The 25,311-nt window shown below is 48.4% G+C and overlaps 6 protein-coding genes across 6 annotated transcripts, besides 2 other annotated features; 3 read left to right on the top strand and 3 right to left on the bottom strand.

The window, feature by feature from the left end:
- Nucleotides 1–572: 572 nt before the first annotated feature.
- FPSE_12290 (uncharacterized protein) lies at nucleotides 573–3,956 on the top strand (the record flags this gene model as incomplete). Its single annotated transcript, XM_009265407.1, has 3 exons — nucleotides 573–988; nucleotides 1,255–3,145; nucleotides 3,192–3,956. The coding sequence occupies 3 exons, from the start codon at nucleotides 573–575 to the stop codon at nucleotides 3,954–3,956; spliced, it is 3,072 nt and encodes a 1,023-aa protein (XP_009263682.1).
- Nucleotides 3,957–4,295: 339 nt separating this feature from the next.
- On the bottom strand, nucleotides 4,296–5,361 carry FPSE_12291 (uncharacterized protein; the record flags this gene model as incomplete). Its single annotated transcript, XM_009265408.1, has 3 exons — nucleotides 4,296–4,626; nucleotides 4,675–4,741; nucleotides 4,788–5,361. The coding sequence occupies 3 exons, from the start codon at nucleotides 5,359–5,361 to the stop codon at nucleotides 4,296–4,298; spliced, it is 972 nt and encodes a 323-aa protein (XP_009263683.1).
- A 528-nt stretch (nucleotides 5,362–5,889) lies between these two features.
- Nucleotides 5,890–6,666, bottom strand: FPSE_12292 (uncharacterized protein; the record flags this gene model as incomplete). The annotated part of the gene is made up of 2 exons (XM_009265409.1): nucleotides 5,890–6,209; nucleotides 6,270–6,666. The coding sequence occupies 2 exons, from the start codon at nucleotides 6,664–6,666 to the stop codon at nucleotides 5,890–5,892; spliced, it is 717 nt and encodes a 238-aa protein (XP_009263684.1).
- Nucleotides 6,667–7,715: 1,049 nt separating this feature from the next.
- FPSE_12293 (uncharacterized protein) lies at nucleotides 7,716–13,323 on the top strand (the record flags this gene model as incomplete). Its single annotated transcript, XM_009265410.1, has 3 exons — nucleotides 7,716–10,792; nucleotides 10,840–12,021; nucleotides 12,066–13,323. The coding sequence occupies 3 exons, from the start codon at nucleotides 7,716–7,718 to the stop codon at nucleotides 13,321–13,323; spliced, it is 5,517 nt and encodes a 1,838-aa protein (XP_009263685.1).
- A 995-nt stretch (nucleotides 13,324–14,318) lies between these two features.
- Nucleotides 14,319–16,335, bottom strand: FPSE_12294 (uncharacterized protein; the record flags this gene model as incomplete). Its single annotated transcript, XM_009265411.1, has 2 exons — nucleotides 14,319–15,758; nucleotides 15,805–16,335. The coding sequence occupies 2 exons, from the start codon at nucleotides 16,333–16,335 to the stop codon at nucleotides 14,319–14,321; spliced, it is 1,971 nt and encodes a 656-aa protein (XP_009263686.1).
- Nucleotides 16,336–20,417: 4,082 nt separating this feature from the next.
- Nucleotides 20,418–24,184, top strand: FPSE_12295 (uncharacterized protein; the record flags this gene model as incomplete). The annotated part of the gene is made up of 11 exons (XM_009265412.1): nucleotides 20,418–21,709; nucleotides 21,758–21,951; nucleotides 22,000–22,077; nucleotides 22,134–22,213; nucleotides 22,260–22,312; nucleotides 22,361–22,465; nucleotides 22,517–22,988; nucleotides 23,036–23,119; nucleotides 23,179–23,470; nucleotides 23,520–23,674; nucleotides 23,729–24,184. 11 exons carry the CDS (start codon nucleotides 20,418–20,420, stop codon nucleotides 24,182–24,184), a joined length of 3,261 nt encoding a protein of 1,086 aa, XP_009263687.1.
- A 911-nt stretch (nucleotides 24,185–25,095) lies between these two features.
- Nucleotides 25,096–25,121: a repeat region.
- A 140-nt stretch (nucleotides 25,122–25,261) lies between these two features.
- Nucleotides 25,262–25,311: a repeat region.

The following is a 25,311-nucleotide window of genomic DNA, read 5'->3' as shown; positions in this document are numbered from 1 at the left end:
CATCAACAAAAAAGGCTGTTTGGAGGACTGTTTGGAGAACTGTTGATGACTGTTAGATGGTGTTTCTTCTTCTACAGTTTGTCTTGACTTGCTGATAAATGATACAATGAGTATGACAGTATCTCTCTGTACACGAGGAAGGCACAGTGTTAATTAAATGCGGGGCAACCCCACGTATCCCGAAAGGAAAGAAGCTTCACTTGTATACTGCTGCACCGTCCCTTCCCTGTCTATCCGCATCGCCTTGATTGGACCCGCCATGCGTCTAAGTCTAGTGGACTTCAAGTTGGGATAGGTGCCGACTCCCATCTTCGCCAAAGGCAGAGCCTCTCTTGTTGAATCGTCTGTTGCAGACGTCTCCCGTTGTAGATAAAAGGTGCCACCCCTCGGCTTCCTTCCACGACTTTTCTCTCTTCTTTACCCAGACATCGTGCGTTACGCGATCTCTATTCAGTTCTACTTTATCATACATCTACAACTTTCTTTCAAGTTTACCCTACTTCAACTTCTGGCTGTCTGCCAAACCCCCAATCTTTCCACCCTCAGCTTTCGCTTATACCAACACCCATTCGATGGGAGAAACCGAATCTAAATCCGCGAATGGTGCAGTTCACGCCACTACCACGTCGGACTCGTCGACCGTCGCTGCCGGTCAGGACGACCAGCCTCCTATAGCGGAACCCCCCGACCTAGCTATAGAGAAGCCAATCCTTCCCCACACGCTCTCTGCTCATCGCGTCGCCCAGGACCTCAAGTCCGACGTCGACGATGGTTTGAGCAGCGAGGAGGCTGCCGCCCGACTTGCTCGGGATGGCCCTAATTCCATCAAAGGCGCCAAGGGTATCTCCCTCTATGAGATCTTTATCCAGCAGGTTGCCAATGCCTTGACTGTCGTCCTCATCGCCGTGACCGCTCTGTCCTTTGCTATCTCGGACTACATTGAGGGTGCCGTCGTCGCCGCCGTCATTGTACTCAACATCGTTGTCGGGTATGTCTTTGCTGCATCAAGAGCTCAGTTAATCTGCTCGAGCTGTCGCTTGCTGTTGCTACAACTCCCCACTTCGTTGTTGCACTTTGCTACACCTTCTGTTCCTTGTTCCTGCTGCCATACGGTGAAGCCTGTGATTTTGCCATGCGTAAGGCCTGAAGCCCCAAGCACTGAGGTCGAATCCTGTGCCATACCCTGAAGCTGACAGTCTGAATCTCATCTAGCCACCATTAGTTCTCGCAGTCTGCTAACATTCCACTTTGCAGATTGATCCAGGATTACCGCGCCGAGCAGACCATCCAGTCGCTCTACGCCCTTTCAACTCCCAAGTGTAAGGTCATCCGCGATGGCCAGAGTGAAACCGTCAAGGCCGAAACTCTTGTCAAGGGTGACATTATCTCCCTGGCCACTGGCGATGTTGTTCCTGCCGATTTGCGTCTGGTCCAAGGTATCAACGTCTCTACCGACGAGGCACTTTTAACTGGTGAATCGATCGCCATCAGCAAGAAGCCTGATGTCATCTTTACCGACCCTGATATGCCCATGGGAGACCGTATCAACCTGGCCTACTCCGGAAGCTCAGTCACTCGTGGTCGAGCTACTGGTATTGTTATCGCTACCGGTATGGAGACTGAGGTCGGCCAGATCGCCGAACTCTTGCGCAAGAACAAGAACGATGATACCCAGAGGACCGGTGTTAACCGTCTCGCGTGGAAGTTCTACCAGTTCAGCCGCAGAATCCTTGGTCTCGAAGGCACCCCTCTTCAGGTCACACTTAGCAAGTTTGCCCTGCTGCTATTCGCCTTTGCCATTCTTCTCGCCATTATCGTCTTTTCCGTCAGTCTCTGGAAAATTACCGATGAGGTTCTTCTTTACGGAATCTGCGTTGGTGTCGCCGTTATTCCCGAGTCCCTTCTTGCCGTTTTGACTGTTACCATGGCCGTCGCCACCAAGGCAATGGTTCGCGGTAATGTCATTGTTCGACAGATGCCTTCTCTTGAGGCCGTTGGTGGTGTCACCAACATTTGCTCCGACAAGACCGGCACACTGACTCAAGGACGCATGATCACCCGAAAGGTCTGGCTCCGTGGCGATCTCCAAGGTACCGTTGAAGGTACCGCCAACCCATATGACCCTTACAGTGGTACTGTCAAGTGGTCCGCTGATCTGGCTGGAAGCTACTTGAACACCTTCCTCAAGGTCCTCACTCTCTGCAACAACTCTACAGTTAGCGATGGCAAGAAGGAGCCCGAGACAGATTCCAGCAGCATCATTACGTCTGAGGACACCGAATGGAAGGCCGTTGGTGAGCCGACCGAAATTGCGCTCAAAGTTTTCGCCATGAGATTCGGTCGCAACACCACTGGGGGTGACATCCTGGTGGCCGAGCATCCTTTCGATTCTTCCTGCAAGCTCATGAGTGTCGTCTACGGCAACGAAATCGAGAAAACCCGACACGTCTATACCAAGGGTGCTGTTGAGGTTCTTCTCACTAAACTTACCGAAACTGAAGAATTCAAGAAGGAGATTCTTCTCAAGGCAGAGGAACTCGCTGGCCAAGGTCTGCGAGTGCTTTGCATTGCCACGAAGCCTATGAATGGCGACGTTCAGGACTGTCATGATCGTGCCAAGGTCGAAGACGACCTCCAGTTTGTCGGTCTTGCTGGTCTCTATGACCCTCCCCGCCCTGAAACCGCTGGTGCCGTGGCTCAATGCCGTGCTGCTGGTGTTACTGTCCACATGGTTACTGGTGATCACATCAAGACTGCCACTGCCATTGCTTACGAAGTTGGTATCCTCAACAAGGACATTCGTCTCAAGTCCAACACCGTCATGGCAGCCGCCGACTTTGGCGCTCTCAGCGACGATCAGATTGATGCTTTGGATGAGCTCCCCGTTGTTCTCGCTCGTTGCAGCCCCTTGACCAAGGTCCGCATGATTGAGGCTCTCCATCGCCGCAAGGCTTTCTGTATCATGACTGGTGACGGTGTCAACGATTCCCCCGCCCTCAAGCAGGCTGATGTCGGTATTGCCATGGGAGACCGTGGTAGCGATGTTGCCAAAGAGGCCGCTGACATGGTCTTGACTGACGACAACTTTGCCTCTATTGTTACCGGTATCCAGGAGGGTCGACGACTTGCCGACAACATCCAAAAGGTATGTTACATGACTCTTATTTCCGACATATTACTGACTGGTACAGTTCCTTTTGCATCTTCTCACCTCCAATTTGGCTCAGGTTGTTCTGTTGCTCATTGGTCTTGCTTTCAAGGATGTTAACGGAACCGCCGTCTTTCCTCTCTCTCCTCTTGAGATTCTTTGGGCCAACCTTGTCACCTCATCGCCTTTGGCTCTTGGTCTCGGTTTGGAGGAGGCTTCCCCTGATATCCTTCGCCGACCCCCTCGCAGCTTGCGCAGTGGTGTCTTTACCTTTGACCTCGTCCGCGATCAGCTCGTTTATGGATTCTGCTCAGGCTCTCTTTGTCTGGCCGCTTTCATGATTGTCAACTACGCTTCGTCTGGTCAAGGTTACTACAACATGGTCCCTCACTGCAACGAGAGCGGAACCGAGGGCTGTGACCTCGTTTACCGTGCTCGTGCTACAACCTTTTCCACCTTGGCCATTTTGTTGTTGGTCACCGCTTGGGAGGTGAAGCATTTCCACCGCAGTCTGTTCAATATGGATGAGCGTGCTTCGGGTCCCTTTTCCGTGTTCAAGACCATCTACCACAACAAGTTCCTCTTCTGGTCTGTTGTTGCTGGTTTTGTCATGATCTTCCCCATTGTCTACATCCCCTACCTCAACACCGAGGTGTTTAAGCACAAGGGTCTCACATGGGAGTGGGGAGTTGTGGCTGGCTGTGTCATCGTCTACGTTGCTCTTATCGAGACTTGGAAGGCGATGAAGAGACGGTTCAACTGGGGCATTGACACCCACCCCATCACCCAGGGCCAGGTTGACGTTTAAGTGACATAAAGCGGTGGACTAAAATCGGTGCTGTAGGTGCAGGTAGTCGAAGCTGGAGGACAGGTTTTGGGATATGTACACGGTCTTGAAATTGTTTGGTATTATACTTATTGTTATTATCCTCTAGTCAATATATTTCCTGTCGAAAAAACCCCTATGCAACGCTGTGATTAAAAAGTCTATCTGGTTGATGAAATGTTCGTAAAAGCCGGGATTGCGCAGTTGATAATGCTGCAATGCCAGGGTACTTCAGTCGTAACGGTGCCGGCACCTGTCGGTCAATGTTGTAGACTCGACACGAGCGCGTTTTATTATTGTCATATCGTTTCTTGTCGGTCTTTACTCGCTCTTTGACTTTTCGATGGGGTTACCATCCTTGTCGGCGAGTCCCTTCTCCTGCATGACCCGGATGGCCTCGTGGATGGGATCCAGCTCGGGCATGGGAGCCCGGTGGGAGTCCCAGTAGTTGTCGGCCCAGGTAAAGTACTGGCCGTAGTTGCAGGTGAAGTACATGTGGTGAAGAGTGTGGTGGGCGGGGCTGTTGATGAATCTCTCGAGCCAGTGGCCGGTAATCATGTCGCCGTCGTGGATGAGGATAGTCCAGATTTGAACGCAAACGAAAAGGAACATGTAGAGGTGCTTCTGCATGGGGCAGATGTACACAAAAACACTGTACGAGTTAGTAGGGCTTCAATTGATGAGTGGAAGCGCGACTTACTGGTAAGGGAGGGATTGGACGTAACCGTCGACGGGGTGGAAAGCAATGGCAGCCCAAGGTGTAGGAACTGGACAAATTAGCTTGGATATCGGTAATGGACAACATTGACTTACCAATCCACTTGTGGTGAGGCTTGTGGACATATTTGTAGATGCTGGGGTGATGCTCGAGGCGATGAATCCAGTAAATACCGAGATCGTTAAAGACCATGTACAGAATAGTTGAGATAGCCAACCATGACCAGCCGTACTCGTCGATGTTTGTGTACAACAAGCTGTGACCGCGCACCTCACCCAGGAAAAAGGGGAGGGTAAGAAGGTCGATGATGGGAATGGCGAAGAAACTAGACTGAATCTCTTGCTTGATCTGGTTCTTGAGGAATCGCGGGTGATGTTCGAGTCGGCGGTCAAACACGAAATAATACGAGAGGGCGGCGGAAATAACATAGATAAAGGCGGCGCCGAAGCCAGCGATCATGAGAATTGATGCGCTTTGGCGGTAGATGTCGTCGCGTGCCAGCGAGGAACCAAAGTTGAGCGAGTACTCATCGTCAAAGTTCTTGGACGCGGACGATGTAGCGAAAGCCGTTGAGTTTCCGTATGAAGGTTGTGTTGTTTGTTGGGGGAACAAGTATGCGTATCCGTAGTCAAAGACATACGGGTCGAGGATTTCTAGTATGGCGTCCATATTTGCGATGCGATTGGGACAGTAAACAACCCAATAAAGAGAACAAAAGATGGTGATGTAAAAGAAGGAAAAGAGAGGAACGGAATTGATTGATAAGAAGGTCACCCCTGGCACGTAATGAATTGAATCAGGCCATTTGAGATTTTTTTTTTTAATTAAGATGAACTCGGGCTGCAAGTCACAGACACCGCTGTCGGCGCAATGCGGCAAGATTTCAGCGGAGCTCCAACTAAAAAATATGTACCTAGATGTTTAATTTCCAATGAATGCACCCTGGAGATGGCGTATTGGGCAGGTCTCCACAAGGGTCCCACGTCGCATCTATCTGAAGGGGGGGGCTCGTAGGCTCGCTAGGCCGTTGTGCCTGGATTTGCCCATCTTGATCTTATCGTGATTGGAGCGGGGGAAAGCTCAGATCCCTTCCTTCCCCCCTTTTTAGAAGATTCTTAAGAGAAAACGAATACGAACTAGAGAACGGTGTTGCAAAGGACCACTAATTCATGACAGCTAGCCAATAATTCAACACGGTTACCGGTTGCTTGGCTCCCGGATCATGCTATCTTCACTCTCGCGCATGCCTTTGCATTTATCCTCGAGCTTGATTACTCCGTCTTTATATCCGACGCTCTTTTTGTGCTCCGCGATCTTGTGCGCCCATGCCTCGTTGTCAATTGCCCATGTTCCTAGACTTTTGAAGCCATGCTTTTTGTAAAGTCCGTGGCCTTCAATTGACGAGGTGATGACTGTCGGCGCGTTGACGGCATCTGCTTTTTCCGTCACGGTTTTGAGCAAAAGACCGCCGATGCCTTTTCGTTGGTGGTCTGGGTGCACCATGATATGCATCACCTCTGTGCCGCAACGTTAACAACCAACAGACAAGCAGCAATTGAGTCAAGCCACAAACTTACCAAAGTGATCCCTCCCATTGAGAGCCTTTTCCTTGGACGCATCCATCTCTTCGCTGCGTGTGTCAAACCATTGCCACAGGTCCTTCATGTGGTCTTTGATTGTCCACACCTGCGGCTGCGGCTTGTCGCTCGCGTTCGAGTTCGGCTCCGGCTTTTTGGTCAAGTCCTTGTACCGAACAAACCCCACCGTCTCCCCCGCCTCTTCGGCGACCGAAAAGTGAACCTCCGGATTCTGCAATGCGATGCGCGTGGCGATCGGTATGAGATCTCGGGGATGTCGCTGGAAGAAGGCGGCGTAAAAGTCGTTGTAGTAGCTGAGCGCCTCGCTATGGATGGTTGCGATGGCGTCGCTGTCTGCTAGGGTAGCGGGACGGACGGTAATTATTGATGAAGACATGGTTTATTTAGACGAACTCGCTTGAATCGATCGGTAAGGATTGTTCTTATGACGAAGTGTTCTCGGCATGGCTTTTGTAGTTTTGCTACGGACTATTCTGTACTATGTTTGTGCATCCTAATGAGGAAGCTGGTGTTGAATCCTCTACGCTATGAGTCAGCCGGCGATAGATGAGGAACCTTTGGAAGGATTGATTAGATTAGTTTGATCGAAGAATTCTAGGCTCTGGTCTTTATCTAGTTAGACGCATATTGCGGGGTGGATTTCGTGATTCCAGGTATTGGTATCTAGTAATGGCCAGTGGTGGTTGATACCATCAATAGGACATTATCATACAGTAACAAGCTACATGTATCATATAAACTAGCTGGCGTTTGGACGTCTCGACTCATTGCCGTGTTCAGACAACAACCGAGATTACTTTATAGAGTTGACTTTGTCGAAACTGATCTTAGCGAGACATGCTGCGTCCGAGAGCGACAAGAACAGCTACGACAGCCTTATGAGGTTCAACTAAGCTAAACTTGTATCTGTCAAATAGAGTTGATCTAAATTATGCTTCTTTTCTGTAGTAAAGTCTTGCTCTCCTGCATCACCGTTAGGAGCGTTATGAGGTCACGTGCGCTACGGTGCGGTTGCGACAGTTACCCGCTGGGGACGTAGCAAACGTGTTACCATCCCCTGTACAAATAACCAGCACAGTGATTGATATTCTCCAGTCAAAGATATTGCTTCAATTTGTCGGATAGATTTTAAGCAGAATTAAACTGGCTGGACTCGGTACTGCAAGGTACAAGCTGCAAGGCTACTAGCCGCTAGCGAAAACAGTGGCCCAAGCTCCACTTCGCTTTGTTGATTGGCAAGTCGCCATGACATCGACAGCCTTGAGCTGAGCATCCAAACTTCACTCAACATGACATCTTTACTTTATCAACATCTTACCACAACTTGATAACTGAATCGCGCCCATCTTCCGCTTCTTGCAGGGGTGTCCTTAGATTTGACTACAATATGAGCCAAAGTTTCAGTTCAAAACCACCACCCGCAAAATGTCGCCTTCACTGGTACTAAAAACCGTCCGTTCATTAAAGGATTCCACCTTTCAAGCTTGCGCGACCATCAGCGCATATTCAAAGTCATCTTTATCAACGCCTAAATCATCGGAATCGGAATCAAAAGCCTCGAAGTTTGAGATCAAGCATCTGCTCATCGAGCTGAGGCTTCTCGGAGGCTCACTCCACAGCCTCGAGTCTTTCGTTACAGAGCTGACAGCCGACAATGACACTTCTGGCGACAGCACGCTAGGCATCACGCCAAGCGCATCAGGCTCTGCTTCTGGAAATGACAACGATCGCGAATGGCCCATGATCGACAAATGCGAGATACTCATCGCTGCTTTAAAGTCATTCCATGCTTATGCGACATCGGATGGCATCAAAGCGGCCAGAGCATCACTTTCAGACGTTCGCTTCAAGCTCGTCTTTTTACTCGGGTCATCCGATACCCTGGAGGATATCGCACACCAATTTTCCATACTCACGACAGACCCTGTTCCACAGCTTATGGTCCAGAAGGAGAGCGACTGTGAGGCCCTTGAAGCCCCCGACCATGTCTACGATGATGATGAGCCCAGCGCAGCCGATGTTTCGGGTTGGCTCACCATTTTGAATTCTCCCGAAAATGATCGTGAACCAGCAGAATACAACAGGGAAACAATACTGATACAGGAGCGGCGAATAACAGAGCCAAAGTACCGAGTAGCAGCTGCGAGATGGCCAGAACATGCCGAAACATATTGGCGACAGCTCAGGCCGCAAGTCTGTACCCTTTTCAGGATACCAAAGTCATTTAGCTTCGTGCAGTGGGTTCTAGAATACGCCAGGGTAACGTATCCGCGAACGTTGGGGGCTTTGGCCGTTTCTCCGAGGCTTCTGCTCGAATTAACGGACGCATTATGTGACGGATCTGTCTCGTCGCTTCACATCGCTGCTGCTCTTGGCTTGCCCAGTCTCTGCAAAGATCTTTTGTCGATGGGAGCTCAAGTCAACCAGTCCAGCCTCATCGGCACCCCCCTGTTCTGCGCCCTTGTTGGTAGCAAAGTTCTCGCGACCCGCACAGAACCAGAATCATGGACCACACTGCTTGTTGGCAGTGACTCGAATACCGACCAGGCAGCAACCATCCTCTTGCTTATAGACGCCGGCGCAGACTGTAAATATCGATACACTTGGAAAAACGTGCTCGACGAGGTATCACTGGCAGGACTGGCTTTTTGGACTGCAATGATAAGCAAGCACGAGGACGTATTTACGCGCATCGCCAAAGGAGGGGGTGACCTGGATAGATCTTTTCACAGGCTCTTGCAGCGGGAAACCTTGATAAAGCGTGGCCTACTTCATCGGGCGAGGTTCGCGCACCTACTCACCTATGCCTATGATCTGACCTTGCGTGACATCGAACGAGACAGTACAGATTATGTGGAAATACAATATCTTGTGTCCAAGGTCATGAAGCGTGCCAACGTCAAGTTTTCGCCTGCGACGGACGGAAAGATCGATACCCTAAGCGATGGAAGTTTTGCAGAAGTCATACGAACCGCTGTGTTGGATTTTAACGTGAGACTCGTGGAACGATTGACAAAAGATCCCAGATTCGACCCCAACTTTCCGTACGACAATGATGGAACTTCTGGTACAATCCTTCACATGGCTACAGAAGGTGCGCAGCTCGAAATTATGGACATCCTTATTCGAGCTGGGGCAGACGTGCGAGCCAGAGACTCGAGTGGCCGAACACCCCTTATGGTCGTTGAGGAAATCGGTCCTTTGGGGAAGCTCATTCTGGAACACTCGGCTCCCACCCAAGACACAGACAACGGTGGCCGTAATATCTGGCATCTTTTCGCCGCTACAAACGATGTTAAACTGCTCATGTACCTATGGCTCAACGACTCGATCAAAATTCGCAACCTTGGCGCCGTATGTGAGGATGGATATACCCCATTGCGAGCAGCATTTGCGTATGTCGAAACCTTGAAGGAACTCCCTAAAAGTTCAAATGGGGTTGAACCTTTGGCAGCCCGGTTCCTGATGCACCATTGCCAGGAGTATCTGAAACCAGAGGGCAACGAGCAGTTGGCAAGATGGGCTGTTGAATGGGGCGATGCTCTTCTTGTCAAGATGGTATTTAGAGTCCTCCCCAGCGCCAATACAGCTCATGAATCACTTCTCCGGTCATTGAACATATCGGCCTGCCCTAAGATTGTTTCGCTGGTCCTTGATAAGGCCGGGCCCTCTCGACCATTTTCCGACGGGCTGACGCCAGCAGAAACAGTCATCACAAACACAAAGCTCTTGCAACAGCGACCAGGATTCACTGCCAGGCCGAGTCTTCACCCGTCTTGTTACCCCAAGATGACTCGCGGCGCTTACATGGACTTGCTCACTCCCGAAGTTCTGCAATCACGAGACAAGCATGGAAGAGGACTGTGGGCAAGATTCTGCGACGACGTACTCTCGATGCTCGATGGCCCATCGGTCGATCTCCCCACAAGCATGCATTTTCTGTACGATTTTGCGCGTATGGCGATATCATGTTTGCTTCACAAGGGAGCTCTCTTGGACCACGAGAAAGAAACCGGGGAGTGGGCAATTAGTCGCATATGCAAAAAAGTCCAAGTTGGTCCTGTAACCTGGACAGCTGCCAAGTTGCCGTTTGTTGCCGCCGTCCTGGAAGCGTCCTGGGAAGTGGAGGATCCCGAGGGTCGAGCCAAAGTTGGCTCAAGAGAATTTTTTGAAACAAGAGATGCTGCAGTTCTTCTTTCACTAGCTGTACGCTCTCGGAAACCAGACATCGTCGGACTACTTGTCCAGAGCGGCATCAACGTGCACAAGCCGTGGGAGAGTTTTGGTGGCAGATCGATTTTCGAGGACTTTTTAGCAGATGAGCCTGTGGATGTTTCGATGATTATGCCGTTGCTTGGCAATACAAAGGCACAAGACCTTGTCGCCAATCAACATTACACATTCCAAGAGGTGTTGTCCATACCACAGGAAGACATCGCCTTGGAAATACTCGAGGTACTCATTGACTGCGGGATGGATGTCAACAGTCTCGAAGTTAACAAGTAAGTATGCGTCAGTGCATCAAGACCTTTGCTAACAAAAGTTACAGCCAACCGTCGTTCAGATCACCAATCCACGACTCACCCGGTCCATCGATGCTAGTGAAAGCACTTTGTCGTTCGCGAATAGCTGTGGCGTGTATGCTGGTCCGCCATGGTGCAGACGCCAGTTTGGCACCGCCAGATTCCATAAGCGGTTTTATGCTGGTCGCCAAGATTGGCTTTGTGGTTGTGCTCGAGGCCATCATCGAGAAAGCCACTGCAGATTTTGACTGGCTGTGCCGTTTCAACGCTCTTGAACATAATGATGTCTTTAATGCACTCCAGTTTGCTGCAATCGGAGGTCACCGCGATGTCTTGATGGCGCTTCTGGAAGCTACGCCGTTGGTTGGAGAGATTGACACTGTCAGTCCACGATATGGTCGTTCAGCAGCTCATTTGGCCGCCAAAGCTGGGTCTCTAGACTGTATCAAGGTCTTGACCAGGTACGGCGCAAATCTGACCCTGAAAGACTATTCCGGCAGGACACCACTCTTTTATGCTCTTGTAGGACCCAGCCGAGAGGTGGCCGAGTACATCGGAGAGCATATGCCAGACAGCCGAAATATTGTCCTTCCACCTTCCATGCCTGACTCCGCCGCATCTCCCAACATGCCCTCTGACGCATCTTCTGACGTTGATATGGCAGAAGCGTCTTCCGTTACAGATGAAAACTCAGATCCTCAACGTCTGGGTGACTTGCTGGCTCATGCGATTGATCGTTACCAGCTGAAGCGTGATGCTCTTTTCAGACCATTGCTCAATCACGCCTCCAAAAGGGACCTCGAGTCTGCCGTTATGCCTTGTAAAGCTTGCACGCTGCTCAGCTACACGGCGTCCAAAAACCTCATACGACCTATGTTGGAACTTCTTGACCTGGGCTTCAAAGGATTCGTGACTAGCTGTGAAGAACATTGGGGTGACGGTTACAACGCGCTAGTTGACACTGCTCGGAACATACAATCACTCATGGCGTACGATATGTTTATTTCTCCCGAAAAGGCATATTCCTTCTTCGAAAAGTGCCTTGATGCATATTTACAAGAAGAACGAATCTGGTTTCACTTGGGAACGAACCCTATCCACGCTCTTTTTGAATCGAAAAACGCTGTTGCCCAGCCGAACCTGGAACACGAGTACAATGTTCTTCAGATATTCATTAATCATTTAACAGAACATGCTGAACAATACTGGTAAGCATATTGCAGCCTCGAGGGGATTTTACTAATAGCACCAGGACTTTGATGAATAAATTTGGACTACTGAGTCAGTTTCATTTCACGGAAGACGAGAGCATCGCGAAGAGGGTCTTGCGGTTCGCCATCAACCTAGGGACCTTATCCGACGGTACCACTCCTCTGCACTCTATTTCCGAATTCCGCTGCGGAGGAGAGTTGGCCACGTCGGATGAAGAAATAGTCTGCAAGATGGCCAAGCTCCTTATCGACAGCGGAGCAGATGTCAACGCTCAAGAGTCGTCTTTAGCAACGCCCTTGCACTGTGCTACGACCTATGACCATTTGCCCATGATCGATCTGCTTCTGGAAGCAGGTGCTGATCAACATGTTCTCGACTGCGAGGGCCTATCACCTTTGGCTTACTCGCTGACTACTGCGAACGATAGTCTCGATATAACCCGTCACTTGGTGGAACATGGCGGCAACCTTGCAACCCTCGCTGTCCATTCTTTTCCAATTAGTGAAAAAAATGCGAGTAACCTACACGATTTGCTCGAGCTTGGCTTGGATCCTTTCAGCATAAATTTGCCAAGTCTCGAAACAACTTTTACATGCATGCTTTCCGAGGTCCAGTCCTACGCCCTGAACGGAGACTTTGACTTTTACCGACTTGCAGAAGAGGAGCCTTCCTTCTTGAGAACTGTCTATTTGGCATATTTCGGCGTGGCCACAAAATATAAAGACAAGATCAAATTAAAAGCAATCATTAAGCGTATTCCGTGGGAATGTCGCGCTCGTGTTGTAAATTTCGAGCCAGGTCATGGACTCAACGTTGTGTTTTGGGCCATCCTCCTGGACCTTGATGACAAGGTTCGATTATTTCTCGACGCTGGATTTGACATTGATCGCGAGTGGCACGGCAGAGGCTCTGCATTGATGTTTGCCAGCAGCGTCGGGGCATTCAAGTGCTTCAAGCTTCTCATTCAACGCGGCGCAAAGATCTCATACCTTGGTACTGGCAGACGCGAGCCTGTCATGAGGTCTGCAGTGGAGGAAGCAAAGAGACGTCCCAAGCTGCTGCACTGGCTCCTTGTCGGCCGCTACTATGAGACAGATTACCTTACGGAGAAGGAGCACAATGGGCCAGATACTACTATCAAGCCTTGGTCAGGTCCTCGCAAAGCGTTGTACACATTGAGCGGCGTTGATGGAGAATGTTCCCGGTTGCATAGCGAGTCTACGATATTTTATGCTCAGCGAGTTTCGACAATGCGCAAGAGTCTGGAGGGACGTGTAGTACCCGTTACTTTTGTTTGATGAGCACAGGCGGCAGCTTGTGGAAGAGATGGGAAGTTGGGTGTTTTTTTATGTACTAGTATGGCTTGGAGTATGTAAATAGCGATGGGGTGTCGAAGACACCGGAGTCCTGGATTGCACTATAGTGTAGCGAACCTTACTCGACATATATTAGCTAAAAGTTGTTACAATACAGCAGCGTTGTGCTATTGATACCACTCCTATACCTTTGCGCTCCATCCTCATGTCCTACCCATCCCACATTCTCTGTCCGAAGTCGCAGCAGATACGTTGCCCTCTTGTCTTGGGTTACGAAAAAACAACCTAAGAGTCTAATCTAAGTAGCATAAACTAACCTACTAATTTCATCTCCTATGCTTCCAGCGGCTGATCCTCAGGTCCTCGTATCATCGACGAAAACTCTTAAAAGGCTACACCTGGAAACAAGCTACACCCCAACACCCGCCAAGGGAAACAAACGAAACAAACACTACTGCAAACCTTCGGGCAATTCCTTCTTGGTGTCTGCCAATCACTCTAGGCCGAAATCATAGCCCTACAGATTTTCTCTAGAGTCGAACCCAAACGCCATGGCTGCGCTGCGATGGCTGGCGGGCGTTGGTGGGATTAAATGGCCGGGCTAGGAGGGACGGCAATGCCATTGACCCCTTTTCCATTGGCGTCATGGACCGTTGCGGAAGGATTGGTAAAGATTGTTCTACGTTGTGAAAGTATTAGTAAAAGTATCGTTCTACGTTTATGGCAGGAATGTGGCTTTCGTTTGCTTTATTTGAGTTCAAGACACGGGATGTGAATAGTTGTCATGGGAAGCTCTGAACGCTCATCGGTTGCAAAGATCCAGATACGTTGTGATAGTTGACATTGTGTATTATAGTCATGACTTCATTCTCTAGGCCGTATAGGTATCTAACTGTTCAAACATATCGCCAAATATATACAAAATAAATTTCCAAACGCCTGTAAATCATCATCGTTTTAATATGCCACCTCGTACATTAGATTGGCGAAACAATCATCACCACATATTTGACGTGACCCTCACTATCTTTGAGAGGCGTCCAGTGGCTCATAAGCTTGGCGGGCTTCTTGTGCGGTCCATCACTGTCAGTAGTCGGTGATCTCGACGTGTTGGCCCGACGGGGAATATGGTTTGCAAGGGCAAGGTCGAGTGAGACAGACTTTCCGTCGCGGACAACGAGGTCTCGAACTGTCAATTTGAACGCTTTCGTAACCGAGGGTAGTGTAGCTTGTTCAGTCATGATATCGAAGATGTCCTTGCCTATAACGGCTTCCGTGGCTGGGCCGAGGTCGAGTGCTTCGGACATTTCCTTGGAATAAAAGGAAACACACAGCTTTGGCGGATATTTTCCCTCCTGATCTAGGGGCATTGCGCCGAGGGACTTTGGGTAGGATGGCACGTGTTCCAGAATCATGTACCGAGCATATGTTGACATTAGCATTTCGGGCTGGCTGGAGAATCTTCTGATGACGCTTCGTGTGCTGTATGTTTTATCCATTGTAGGTCCAGATGAGCGGGGTCTATCAGAGCTGCGCCGAGGGCTCAATGGTGGCGATGGAGGAGGAGGGTTCGCTTTCTTGAACGACTTGAAGAAAGAGGTCGCCTTCTTTGACTTGAGTGTGTTATTCTTAATTCCAAATGCCTCGTCGTGTTCAGGCTCGTCGTGAGATGCTTCGCTCGCCCAGCGAGAACTGCATCGTTCGGTAGCTCTCTCCTCCTCCATCGCGCCATAAGACAGAACCTTGAGAACATCGTCGGTGTCGTGGATCGAGGATGAAACGTCAATCTGGGCACCCATGAAGAACTTTGTTTTTCCGGTTTTATCGAGAAGCGGGCACAAGAATAGCAGGTTCCAGAAAGGCGTCCCGTCTTTTCGAAAGTTCAAGAGTAGCTCAGTGCATTCGTCGTTGCGCCAGATGGCTGAGCGCATGTTGGCGATGCGATCCCGATCAGTCTGTGGGCCTTGAAGAAATCGGCAGTTGTGTGCTAAAACCTCAGTTCGTGAATATCCTGTCAATTCCTCAAACTCATCGGAAGCAAACACGATTGGGTTTCCAGATCGCGAGGGATCGCTAAGACAGAAAGAGCCCTTCAAACCGGGATAAGGGTTTAGTGGAGAGTCGCCTTCAGCATCTAGGGACAGGGCCAAACTGGTGCATTGAGAAAGCTGTTGCTTGACAAAATCGGGAAAGATTTCTCTGACGATGCGCTGCTCGATGAATGCCTTGGACTCGAGAAACATGTTCTCCAGGCTGGGAATAAGAGATGTTGTGAGATGCTTGATGTTTGTGTTGAGAGCCTTTGACATTGGTGGGGGGAGACCAAGTGGTGAGGTTGCGGTGATGGAAGTGTATGAGGTTGATATCGTCGATAGCTGGATGACAACCTGTTCCAGAGATTGGATATAGTCGCGGATCTGTTGATTGTTAGATTTGTTAAATATTTTTGTGAGTTCTGCTCACCTTCATAAGATAGTCCACATTCTGACCAACACCGCGATCGGCAGCAAATTTCCATAATTGACCACTAGCAGCGTGGTCGGCCATGACCATATCGAACATCTCTCGTCCCACGAGATCAGGAATTGGCAGTTCGCCAGAGCTGTCCGACTCTGTATATGCGATACTGGACCTCTGGCTTCTTGCCGAAGACGCAACTGAGTCGATACTCCTCAATCTCTCGGCAGACCACTGCCCCCCTCCATTGCTGTACAAGCCAGCGCGTGGTGTGCCATCAGGGTGGTAGTCGGTATATTGTCGCAAAATATCTTCATTAGTGTGTAGTGAGAGACCAGAATTACTGCGCAGGCGGTAGGATGAGAATTTGGCGCTCTTGGGTCGGCTTGATCTGCTTCTAAGAGGTGGTGATTGGAGACCTCCCAAGGAATCGGTGTTGTGCGATAACGACGACGCCGTGGAACGACGACGCTCAAAGTCGGGGAGAGAAGGCATTGAGGGCGGTTCAAAGGTTCGGTGAGCATTAATAGTAGGCATCTTTTAATTGTTGTCTCCGCACGGGAGTGGTCCGGTCGAATATGGAATGCGACAAGTATTATGACAATGTTTCAGAGTGCGCTAATGGAGAACAGTACAAATCTCTCATGAGACAGTGGAGGAGCCGCTATTGTTGAAATTGACAGTATAAATCATGAAGGAATAGATATGTGAGTGAAATGTTGTGTAAATGGGGAGGCGCAAGTAGAATCAGATAGAGGCGAAGGAAGGAGGGACAGAAGAAAAGAATGGGTCTCTAGGTTTAAAGGCAAGAGTAACCGTCAGCTTGTCAGTGCAGGTCAGCGCAGGTCAGCTCAGGTACGACTAACATTGACGAGTCGCGGAACAGGGCCAGGACTCCTGAAGTAAAAGCAGGAGCAGCATGCGATCGCTTAATACTAAGACTACTGGCTCCTTCTTCAGGATGTCAAGACTGACTCGACAGGCAGTTTAGTGGACCAAACGCTACAGGCTAAGGTAAGCTTGCGGGGGCGGGCCAAGTCGGGTTTGTGCAACCTCTTGGCCGGGGCCCACTAAACGCCAACTGGGACCTTCCATCCTGGCTTCTTTTTTAGTGGCTGCAGGACCACACGGGACATTTTCCCAGTGGATGAAGACCCAGACAAGCAGAGTTTCTTTTCCACCAGGACAAGGGTTTTACGAAAAGTTGGGTCTGTCACAAGCCAAAGAATTGGAGACGATTCGTACGCGGCAAGACACTTGACGAGAGAAGAATCTATGCCGTCGTCTGTGTTTGACTTGACTCCTAGACCCTGTCCCCTTGACGATGCTAATGCAAAACTATCGAAGCTAACAGCGACAACCCAAAAGATCGGTCCCGGTCCAGAGCGTGCGGTGGCTGACAAGAGGCGCCGATCCGGTTGTGGGCTGGCTTCCCAAAAGACACAAGTCAAGGAAAAGAGAAAAAGCTCAGCGATCTACGATCCCAGCAGCATGGGATACGGCTTCGTCATTCAACCAACGTTTTCGCCTCTTTTTTTTTTCGTTTCTTTTTCTCCGACAAGAATGGAAGAATTCTACGGAAACTCTATTTCATCACCGGATGACGCGGAACGGCGATTGACTTTGCGGGAGAAAGAGATTGTGTTTTTTATGCATCGACTTGTTGATGGATGCGAATATTTGGGCTGAGTTGGTCAATCAGGAGGGACCGACAAGGATCAGGGCACACAGACAAGACTGATTGACGGACTCAAGTGCCGCTAAAGACAGTGGAGTGCGCTCTGTTGGTGTCCAGTTAATTCATCTCAAACACCAAGGTGACATTACGAGACCCTTGCTTGTCAAGTTGAATTGCGAAATCAATTTAACTAAATTGACAAGAGAGTAGACTACGTAATTACCTTCTCGATCTGGCGTATCTGGCTAGTAGGCGGTTGACCTGCCAAATGAATACGATGGGAGATGAAGATAAGGTTGCGCTCAATAGGCTTTCACGATCTTACTTCTAGCCTCATTCCGATCACAGACCAAGACACATCCCTGCGTCAATCATGCAACAGGTATGCTAAATCATCATGACTTTTAATATTGGTGTTTTCCATCATCAAATGAATGACCCGAATCGCATCGGCCCGTCAAGAGAGACAAGCTGGGAGACGAAGGAATTAGTCAACGTAGTTAGTGCGGACCCTGGCCGTGTCTCGGGTCCTCTTCTTTCTGTTCCTACCTGAGCTTAGGTCGGTCGTCAGCAAGATGGGTGTGATCCTTGTTGACCATCTCCGGCAGTCTGGGACCCTTTCATTGCTTTTTCCACCTTCGATAGAGAGTTTGGTGGAATCACTAGGATGTCATGCTGATTAATTGTGTGCATCAACAGATGCAGGAATTGATAGTACGGAGTACAGTAGTACAGCTGCAGTGTTACCTTGATCCGTAAATAACAAACCCTCAAAGGATCAGACGAAATGTTGGCACTGACCATACCTGGACTAATATTTCCTTCCAATATCAGTCTCTATGTAACCCACCAATCTATAATTTCTTCTGTTGGTTGCATTCGCGTATCGAATATAGTAGCCCATCAATTAATGGCGATGCTATTGTAGGTTGCTTTTGCCCAGACGTGCGCCGCAAGGTATTCAGGTAATGTATCACCTATACACCTCTCAGACGTCTATTCTTGGTCATCTTGGCCTTTCCCCTCATCGCACAGACTTATATCGGGCATCGTGGAGGCTCCGTTAGCACGTGAGGCTAATGCTTTAGAGCCTTACGGACATCAATCCATCACACGTGTCCAGGTGTCGTATTTTCTTGGCGCAATTTTCATTATTGCCTATGTGTCTTGCAATGCATTAATAGCCTTTGATTGAATTTGTAATTGTGATTGCTCGTATTGCGGGATAGTGTTGTCTGCAATGTCATGACTGATATTCCCACCAACACGAGTCGGCTCCACGTCATGGCAGAAACTTTTAGTGTTGAAGCACCTGCATGAGTCGGGTCCCGAATGGTCTGATCGGCTCTCAGCTGAGAAAACCCTCATGCTCGCTTGCGTATGAGGGATAAGGATTTAGCGTCATGATTCTCTGCGCATCATGAAACGCGCCGGCGACTCGTTCCGCGTACGCTAGAACGTTGGCCGATTACTGACTGACTGGTTGTTTTCTGTAACAATTCCATCGTTAGTTGGTCCAAGAGGCTTGTTGTTTCTCATCTTGTTCTATTGTTTCAGGGCGTTTGACTGTGTGGCTGTTTGATGTTTGTCTAGGGTAATCTAGGCTGGACTGGGACGACAATCGTTGATAGATGGTGTTTGGTCTAGTCAAGCTGCCTGTTGACTCGTAGGTGCGTCTCTGTGATGAATATCTATGTTAAAATGATTATAGTACCTAGCTAATTATATTCTTGATGATGCAGCTGGGTGGAAACTTGACCTATTTGTTGAGACATCACATAGGAGCTAAGCCATTTGATGCAAACCACAAGTAGGGTGTCGCGAAGTCTGGATAACGACAATTTCGAGAAGCATTGTCAAAGTCACTGAAATAATTAATAGCGATAGTAGTAGCAATATTGTTTCTGTCGAAATTGAACCTTAAACTTCTCTTACAAGCTGATCCCATAATACAGCAATCGCTTCTGAGTCAGGTCAAGCATTGGCACGATATAAGGGTGACTTTTCATTATTGAGCTTCTGGGGGAGTAGTGTTAGGGGAATTTCTCTTCTTAACTTCAAATGATGACTCGTCAACTAACAGGATGGCTTTTGACCGGATCTCAAGTGGAAGCATTTACTTAAGGATCGATCCTCGACCTTGATCAGTTCCCCAGGAGCAGCTTCACTAGTAGGAGGCTTGAAGAAGGGCTGTCAATCCTCGTTCGGCGAAACACTCTGGCATTCAAATCAAGAAAGGAATTGCTACAAGAAACTCAGTTGTTTGGAGGTTTAGATGGAGAGAATGAGGGTCGAATGCGGCATCTGGATAGGGGTAAGAGTGTATGGACCATCGGTGCCAAAGGGTCAAGTTCATGGAATAGGGTGCAGAAGGATATAGAATATAGCGCGGGAATATCTCAAATCAAGTGTCTGTTGTTATTCTGTTATTGCCTTTTTGTCAGGAGTTCAACAACTTGATCAGGTCACTCGAGGAAAAAGCATTCTTCATCCCCTTCTGTTGTGCACTCTCATCTCAATCCCCTCCAAACTTTAGTCTAAATCTCTCACAGAGGCAGTGAATCACTATCGACTGGATCTCAGATATTTAAACCCTTCGTCATCCGGAATTGAATCTTTAATCTTCAATCCCCTCCTTTCCTCTTCACCTCACTCTCATTGAATTGTCCCTTCCCTCCTCAATCATATCGCACCAACATCGAACAGTTCCTTCCTTCCTCCCTTAGTATTGCCTGCTACTTACTCCCTTTACCTTCCTTCTACACAACTTCACTACCTACCTAGTCTTGGTTTGCACCTCGTGTCGTAGGCGCCATTACACCAGTGCCACTCGGTCCCATGACTTTCGCGTGCACATCCTGGTGAGTTCATTTGGCTCTTTTCATTGGCTGGACTTCGTGAGGAATATCTTTTAACAGGCATGACTAGATCCTTCTTCGCCATGGATCCTCCTCCATCGCAACCAGACCAGCCTGACGGCATGGAGCTAGATGTCACGAAGCCCATCGACAAGAAGCCCATCGACACGAAGCCCGTCGATACGAAGCTCGTCGACACAAAGCCCAAAGATCCTCAAGCCACCCCATACATCAAGGCTGAAAGATCTCCAAGCCCACCTGGAGAGTGTTCGCCCAAAAGGCCCGACTTGCTGATAGAAGACCTTGAATTCTTGACTCAAAAGACTATCCCGAAAAGAGTACCTGCCGCTGGAAGGAGTATAACTGGTCTGCGGGCTTCAAACACAACTGCACAATTTGAGCGAGCTCATGTTCCAACTCGACCCTTCGACGACGACAACACTGGTACCCCCTATCCAGACGAAGACAGTGCAGATGAAAGACAAGAGAGGCTTGACGGCGAAGATCTAGATTTTAAGTTGGACGAGCACTCCGAACACGACAGTGATGACGATGTAGTTTTCGTCAAAACCGAAAAGTCAAGCAACAGCAAGAGCAACGGTTCTTTAGAGCCTACAACAAGACAGCCAGTTGTCAGGACAGCACGAGAGTACCGGCAGCGTGAGCTTCAGCGAGAAAAAGAGGCAGAAAACAAGAAACGCAAGCTCAATGAAGATCAAGATGGCCCACGGAAAGTCCGGAAAGCATCTACCAAGTCATCTGCTGGCGAAGGTTCAAGAAATCTTGCAGGTCTAATGGCAAACTCGCTTCACGGTATGGACGGCATCGATGAGAGTTTCGCCAATGGTAGCGTGCCGAGTATGGGTTCCATTCAAGCAAGTTCCAAGTGGGACCAGGTCAAGCAGATGATTAACAGCGTCTGTAAAGATCTCGACAATCGACAAACAAAGACGCAAAAGGCAGAATTGAAAGAAGCCATGGTCAGTTTTGGCTATCGCAAAGTTGAAGAAGCGAATGGGAAGTGGAGACTCTCGGGCCTCAGTCTACGTATGGAAAGCCATCAGCTTACGGCAGCCCAATGGATGATAAAGAGAGAGGCAAAGGAGCTTTCGCCTGCCGGGGGGATTCTGGCCGACGATACAGGTATGGGAAAGACAATCAGTACCCTTGCTTGTATGGTCAGCCATCCCGCTGAACCTCAGGATATTAGAGAGTTTAGCAGGGCAACATTGGTCGTGTTGCCGAATCGGGGTATGGTCACACAGTGGGAAGGTCAGATCGAAAAGTTCTGTTACTGCACAGAAGCCGCAGACACCCTTCGATTTTCTAGAGCGCAGAACAAGAAGCCGCCGTGGTGGGGTGGTCAATGGGTTGTGTAAGTCATCAGAGTCTTGAATTTGTCAAGATATCTAACATGTCACAGTCTTACCACCTACGCTGAGCTTGTTTCCCAATCTGTTAAGCCTGCAGTAATCAACAGACTCAGAAGCGAGCACCGGAATGATGAGAAAGGTTTCAAAAAAGCGCTGGACAAAAAATTGGGACTGCTATTCAACGTCCGTTGGTACCGGGTGATCTTGGATGAGGGACAGGCTATCAAGAACCGTGAATCAAGCAGTAAGTTCGCTATTATAAATGCGCGAGAGCTAGTCTGACAAGAGATAGCCGCTTTGGCATGCTGCCTTTTGACAGCCAAGTATCGCTGGGTACTGACTGCGACCCCTATTTCCAATGGGCTTCAAGGTCTGTGTCTCAGTCCCTCAAAAAACAAATAGCTTATACTGACTTGCATATGCTAGAGTTCTACCCTTACCTGAAGTTTATTGGCTGTAGTTTCACCCAGACCCCGGCAGAATTCGTCGAGCAGTACATGACAGGCGTAAGTATTTCTTCCGGTTTTGGGACATGGCTTACTCCATAGACAGGAAAACGCGGAACAAAACATTCGGTTTGTTGTCTGTATGGTGATGCTCCGACGGTAAGTATCGCAGCATTGCAACTTGGGCCAGCATCTAAAAGAACACAGAACTCACAAAGACACTTTTCTGGGCAAGAAAATCACGAATCTTCCGCCCAGCAAGTGCCACGACCTATGGGTCACCCCTCCCAGCTGGGAGTTGACTCTGTCTCAGTACTACCATACACTCTTGAGTCAAATACTAGCATGCTGACAATTTTTAAGGGCAATGGATAACCAACACCGTGTCAAAGGTCTCGAGGCTGATGTCAAAAAAGATACTGCCAACAACGATGATATATCAGGTGAGCTAGAATTGACCGACAGCAAAGACGCCAAATCCATGACCGCACAGGTCACTAGAATGAGACAAGCTGCGTCCCATCCATTCAACCTTGAGAAGTTTCTTCAAGAGAGCAAACACCAGGGTAAGATCGAGTGGATACTCGAACAGTACAAAGGGAACGCTCAGAAACCAAGTATCGATGCTGAACAGCAAGTCGAGGATGCGATTCAATGGGAGCCGTTTTTGCCAGGACAGCACCAACTGGAAACGGAATACCCAGATGTATCAGGTGACATTACGGACATGACCAAGCTACTTTCACTGGCGGCTAACGAACACAACATCCATGGGCTGGACTGTCCTCTCTGCGATGAGGAAATCGAACCGAAGAAATTCTACAAATCGAAAAACGTAAGTCAAGGTGCCGCGCGTATGAGAAGTTCCACTAATGTTGATAGTGCGAGCATGTTTATTGTTCAGGCTGTGTTAAATTTGGACTCAAAAAGGCGCGAGAAGGACGACCGGAAGACTCTCCTGACCAGGTAAGTGAGGAAAGGATCGCTTTGACATTTTGGCTCACATTTGGTGTTAATTCAATTAGTGCCTTGTAAATGGTTGCTCTGTTGAACTGGTTAGAGCCAGTCCCCCTAAAACTCCACAGTGTATCTTGAAAGCTGTGCGTGCGCTGAAAGACTACAAAGAGCCCGGGACAGACAGCATCGGATCTCAATGGCTTGGTGAGGGCAAGGGAACTGATTGTTTTTTTGCTGCCACTTGCGGCCGGGAGGACATCGACTTCGATCCAGTCAGGATGCCTTGGGGAGCTAAACTGACTGCTACAGTTCAAGTGATTCTAACATGGCTGCAGAAGTCCCCCAACGACAAGATCATCGGTAAGGCTCATATAATAGACTTTGAACCGCAGATCTAACATTTCGACAGTTTTCATCGAGTTTACCATTACTGCAAAGGTGTTGGGATGCATATTGGAAAGGCTAGGACTGGAGTTTCTCTACTACAACCAAATCGCAAGTACCCAGGCTAAAAAGGACAAGGCATACAGAAAATTCCAGAAAGACCCCAAGGTCAGGATTCTGGTGAGTGTATGTGATATTTCCGCCTACTCGTAATGAAGCTGACCGGCTCATTAGGTTGCGTCGATGAAATGCGGAGGGACAGGGTTGAACCTCCAAGTCGCCAATCTTGTCATCATCGATGACATCTGGTTTAATACCACTGTCGAACAGCAAGCCTTTGGCCGTGTTCATAGGATTGGCCAGAAGAAAGAGACTAGACTGGTCCGGATTCTGGCACGGGGCACCATCGACGAGAGACTCATCATGTTGCAGGATGCCAAGGCGGAAATCGTCAGGCGTGTACTCCAAGACGACGGACATGAGCCTACCTTTTCAGATGACTTGCAACTGAGAATGCTTCTCACGACCAAAGACAAAGACACTATGGTCAACGACATGGAGAAAGAAGCTGTCAAAAGAAAGGGCAGGCCAAAGAAGACTGCTGCCAAGGCGAGCGTCAAGAAAGGTGCCAAGACTGGCGTGGAGGCAAGGAAGACAAAGGTGAAAGCCAAAGTCACCAAGAAGGCTTGAACATGAATCATGGAAAGACATTCCGGAAGTGCATAACCGGTCAAAGTTTCTTTTATTTCTTTTTCTTTTTGAGTCTTGACGACATTCGTTTCTGTTTACAAGATCAAGGGCCTGCTATTTATGCGGCGTATTCGGAGAAGAAAATCGGAGATAATGATTGCCTGGCAGTTTGAGGATGGCTATCAAGGTTTGAGAACATGAAGATTATGAGATTTGGAGCTCTATACGGACTGAGAACGGTTTACATTCCCCCATTTCCCCTATTCCCCTATTCCCCCCAGATACAACACATAGCACAGATACCAGATTGACAATACACACTGCACATTAACACGGCGCTTCATTCAATGTGACTCTAAAATATGTTAGGTAGTCTTGAGAACGGAGAGAGTATATAATTTGCTGTTCTTCTCTTGGCTGATTGATGAGAAGGCCTGTTAAAGCAAAATAAGGGTGAGCCTGAGATAAGACTCTACTTTGATGCAATGGGCATTTATCTATCTGGTGATTGACCTCACTAGACAAGGTTATTGCTTGAGCATAGAGACTACGCCGTGGATTCTACTTAGGAGCATATGTTGTTGATGAATACTGAGTCCTATTCTTACTCCATGCCATGACCCGTGATTGCATCGAAACAGGACCACCAAACGGAACGGTATACTTGCAAACAATAACTTGAGTGGTTAGTACACTTTCAAGCAAAATATGCCTTCGGCGCCCTGCATTAAGAGTTATAGAAAGTAGGGCATAAGCATAACCTTATTCCTATATAATAGAAAAGCACTATAAGACTAGATACCTACTTTTAACTTATTTTTTCTCCTTTTAATATAACTTAAAAAATTACTAGCTAAATCCGACTTATTAGTTATTTTACCTAGACCTTAACCTCTATTATTAACCCTATCTTAATTAAATTAAATATTATATTAAAGAGAAAAGGCCTATATAGCTAATACTATTAATACCTCTTTAAGCTGTCTTTTCTATTTTTCTCTTTTAGCCTTACCTTTCTAATTAATATATTTAATAAGTAAGCCGCCTAGATAAATAAGCTACCTAAAATTCTTAACCTTTTTTATTATTTAAATAATAAGATTTCTATAATCTATCTAATTAATTAA

This window comes from Fusarium pseudograminearum, chromosome 3, assembly GCF_000303195.2.
Source record: "Fusarium pseudograminearum CS3096 chromosome 3, whole genome shotgun sequence".
Classification (NCBI taxonomy): Eukaryota; Fungi; Ascomycota; class Sordariomycetes; order Hypocreales; family Nectriaceae; genus Fusarium; species Fusarium pseudograminearum.
This window is presented reverse-complemented; position numbering and strand designations above follow the sequence as displayed.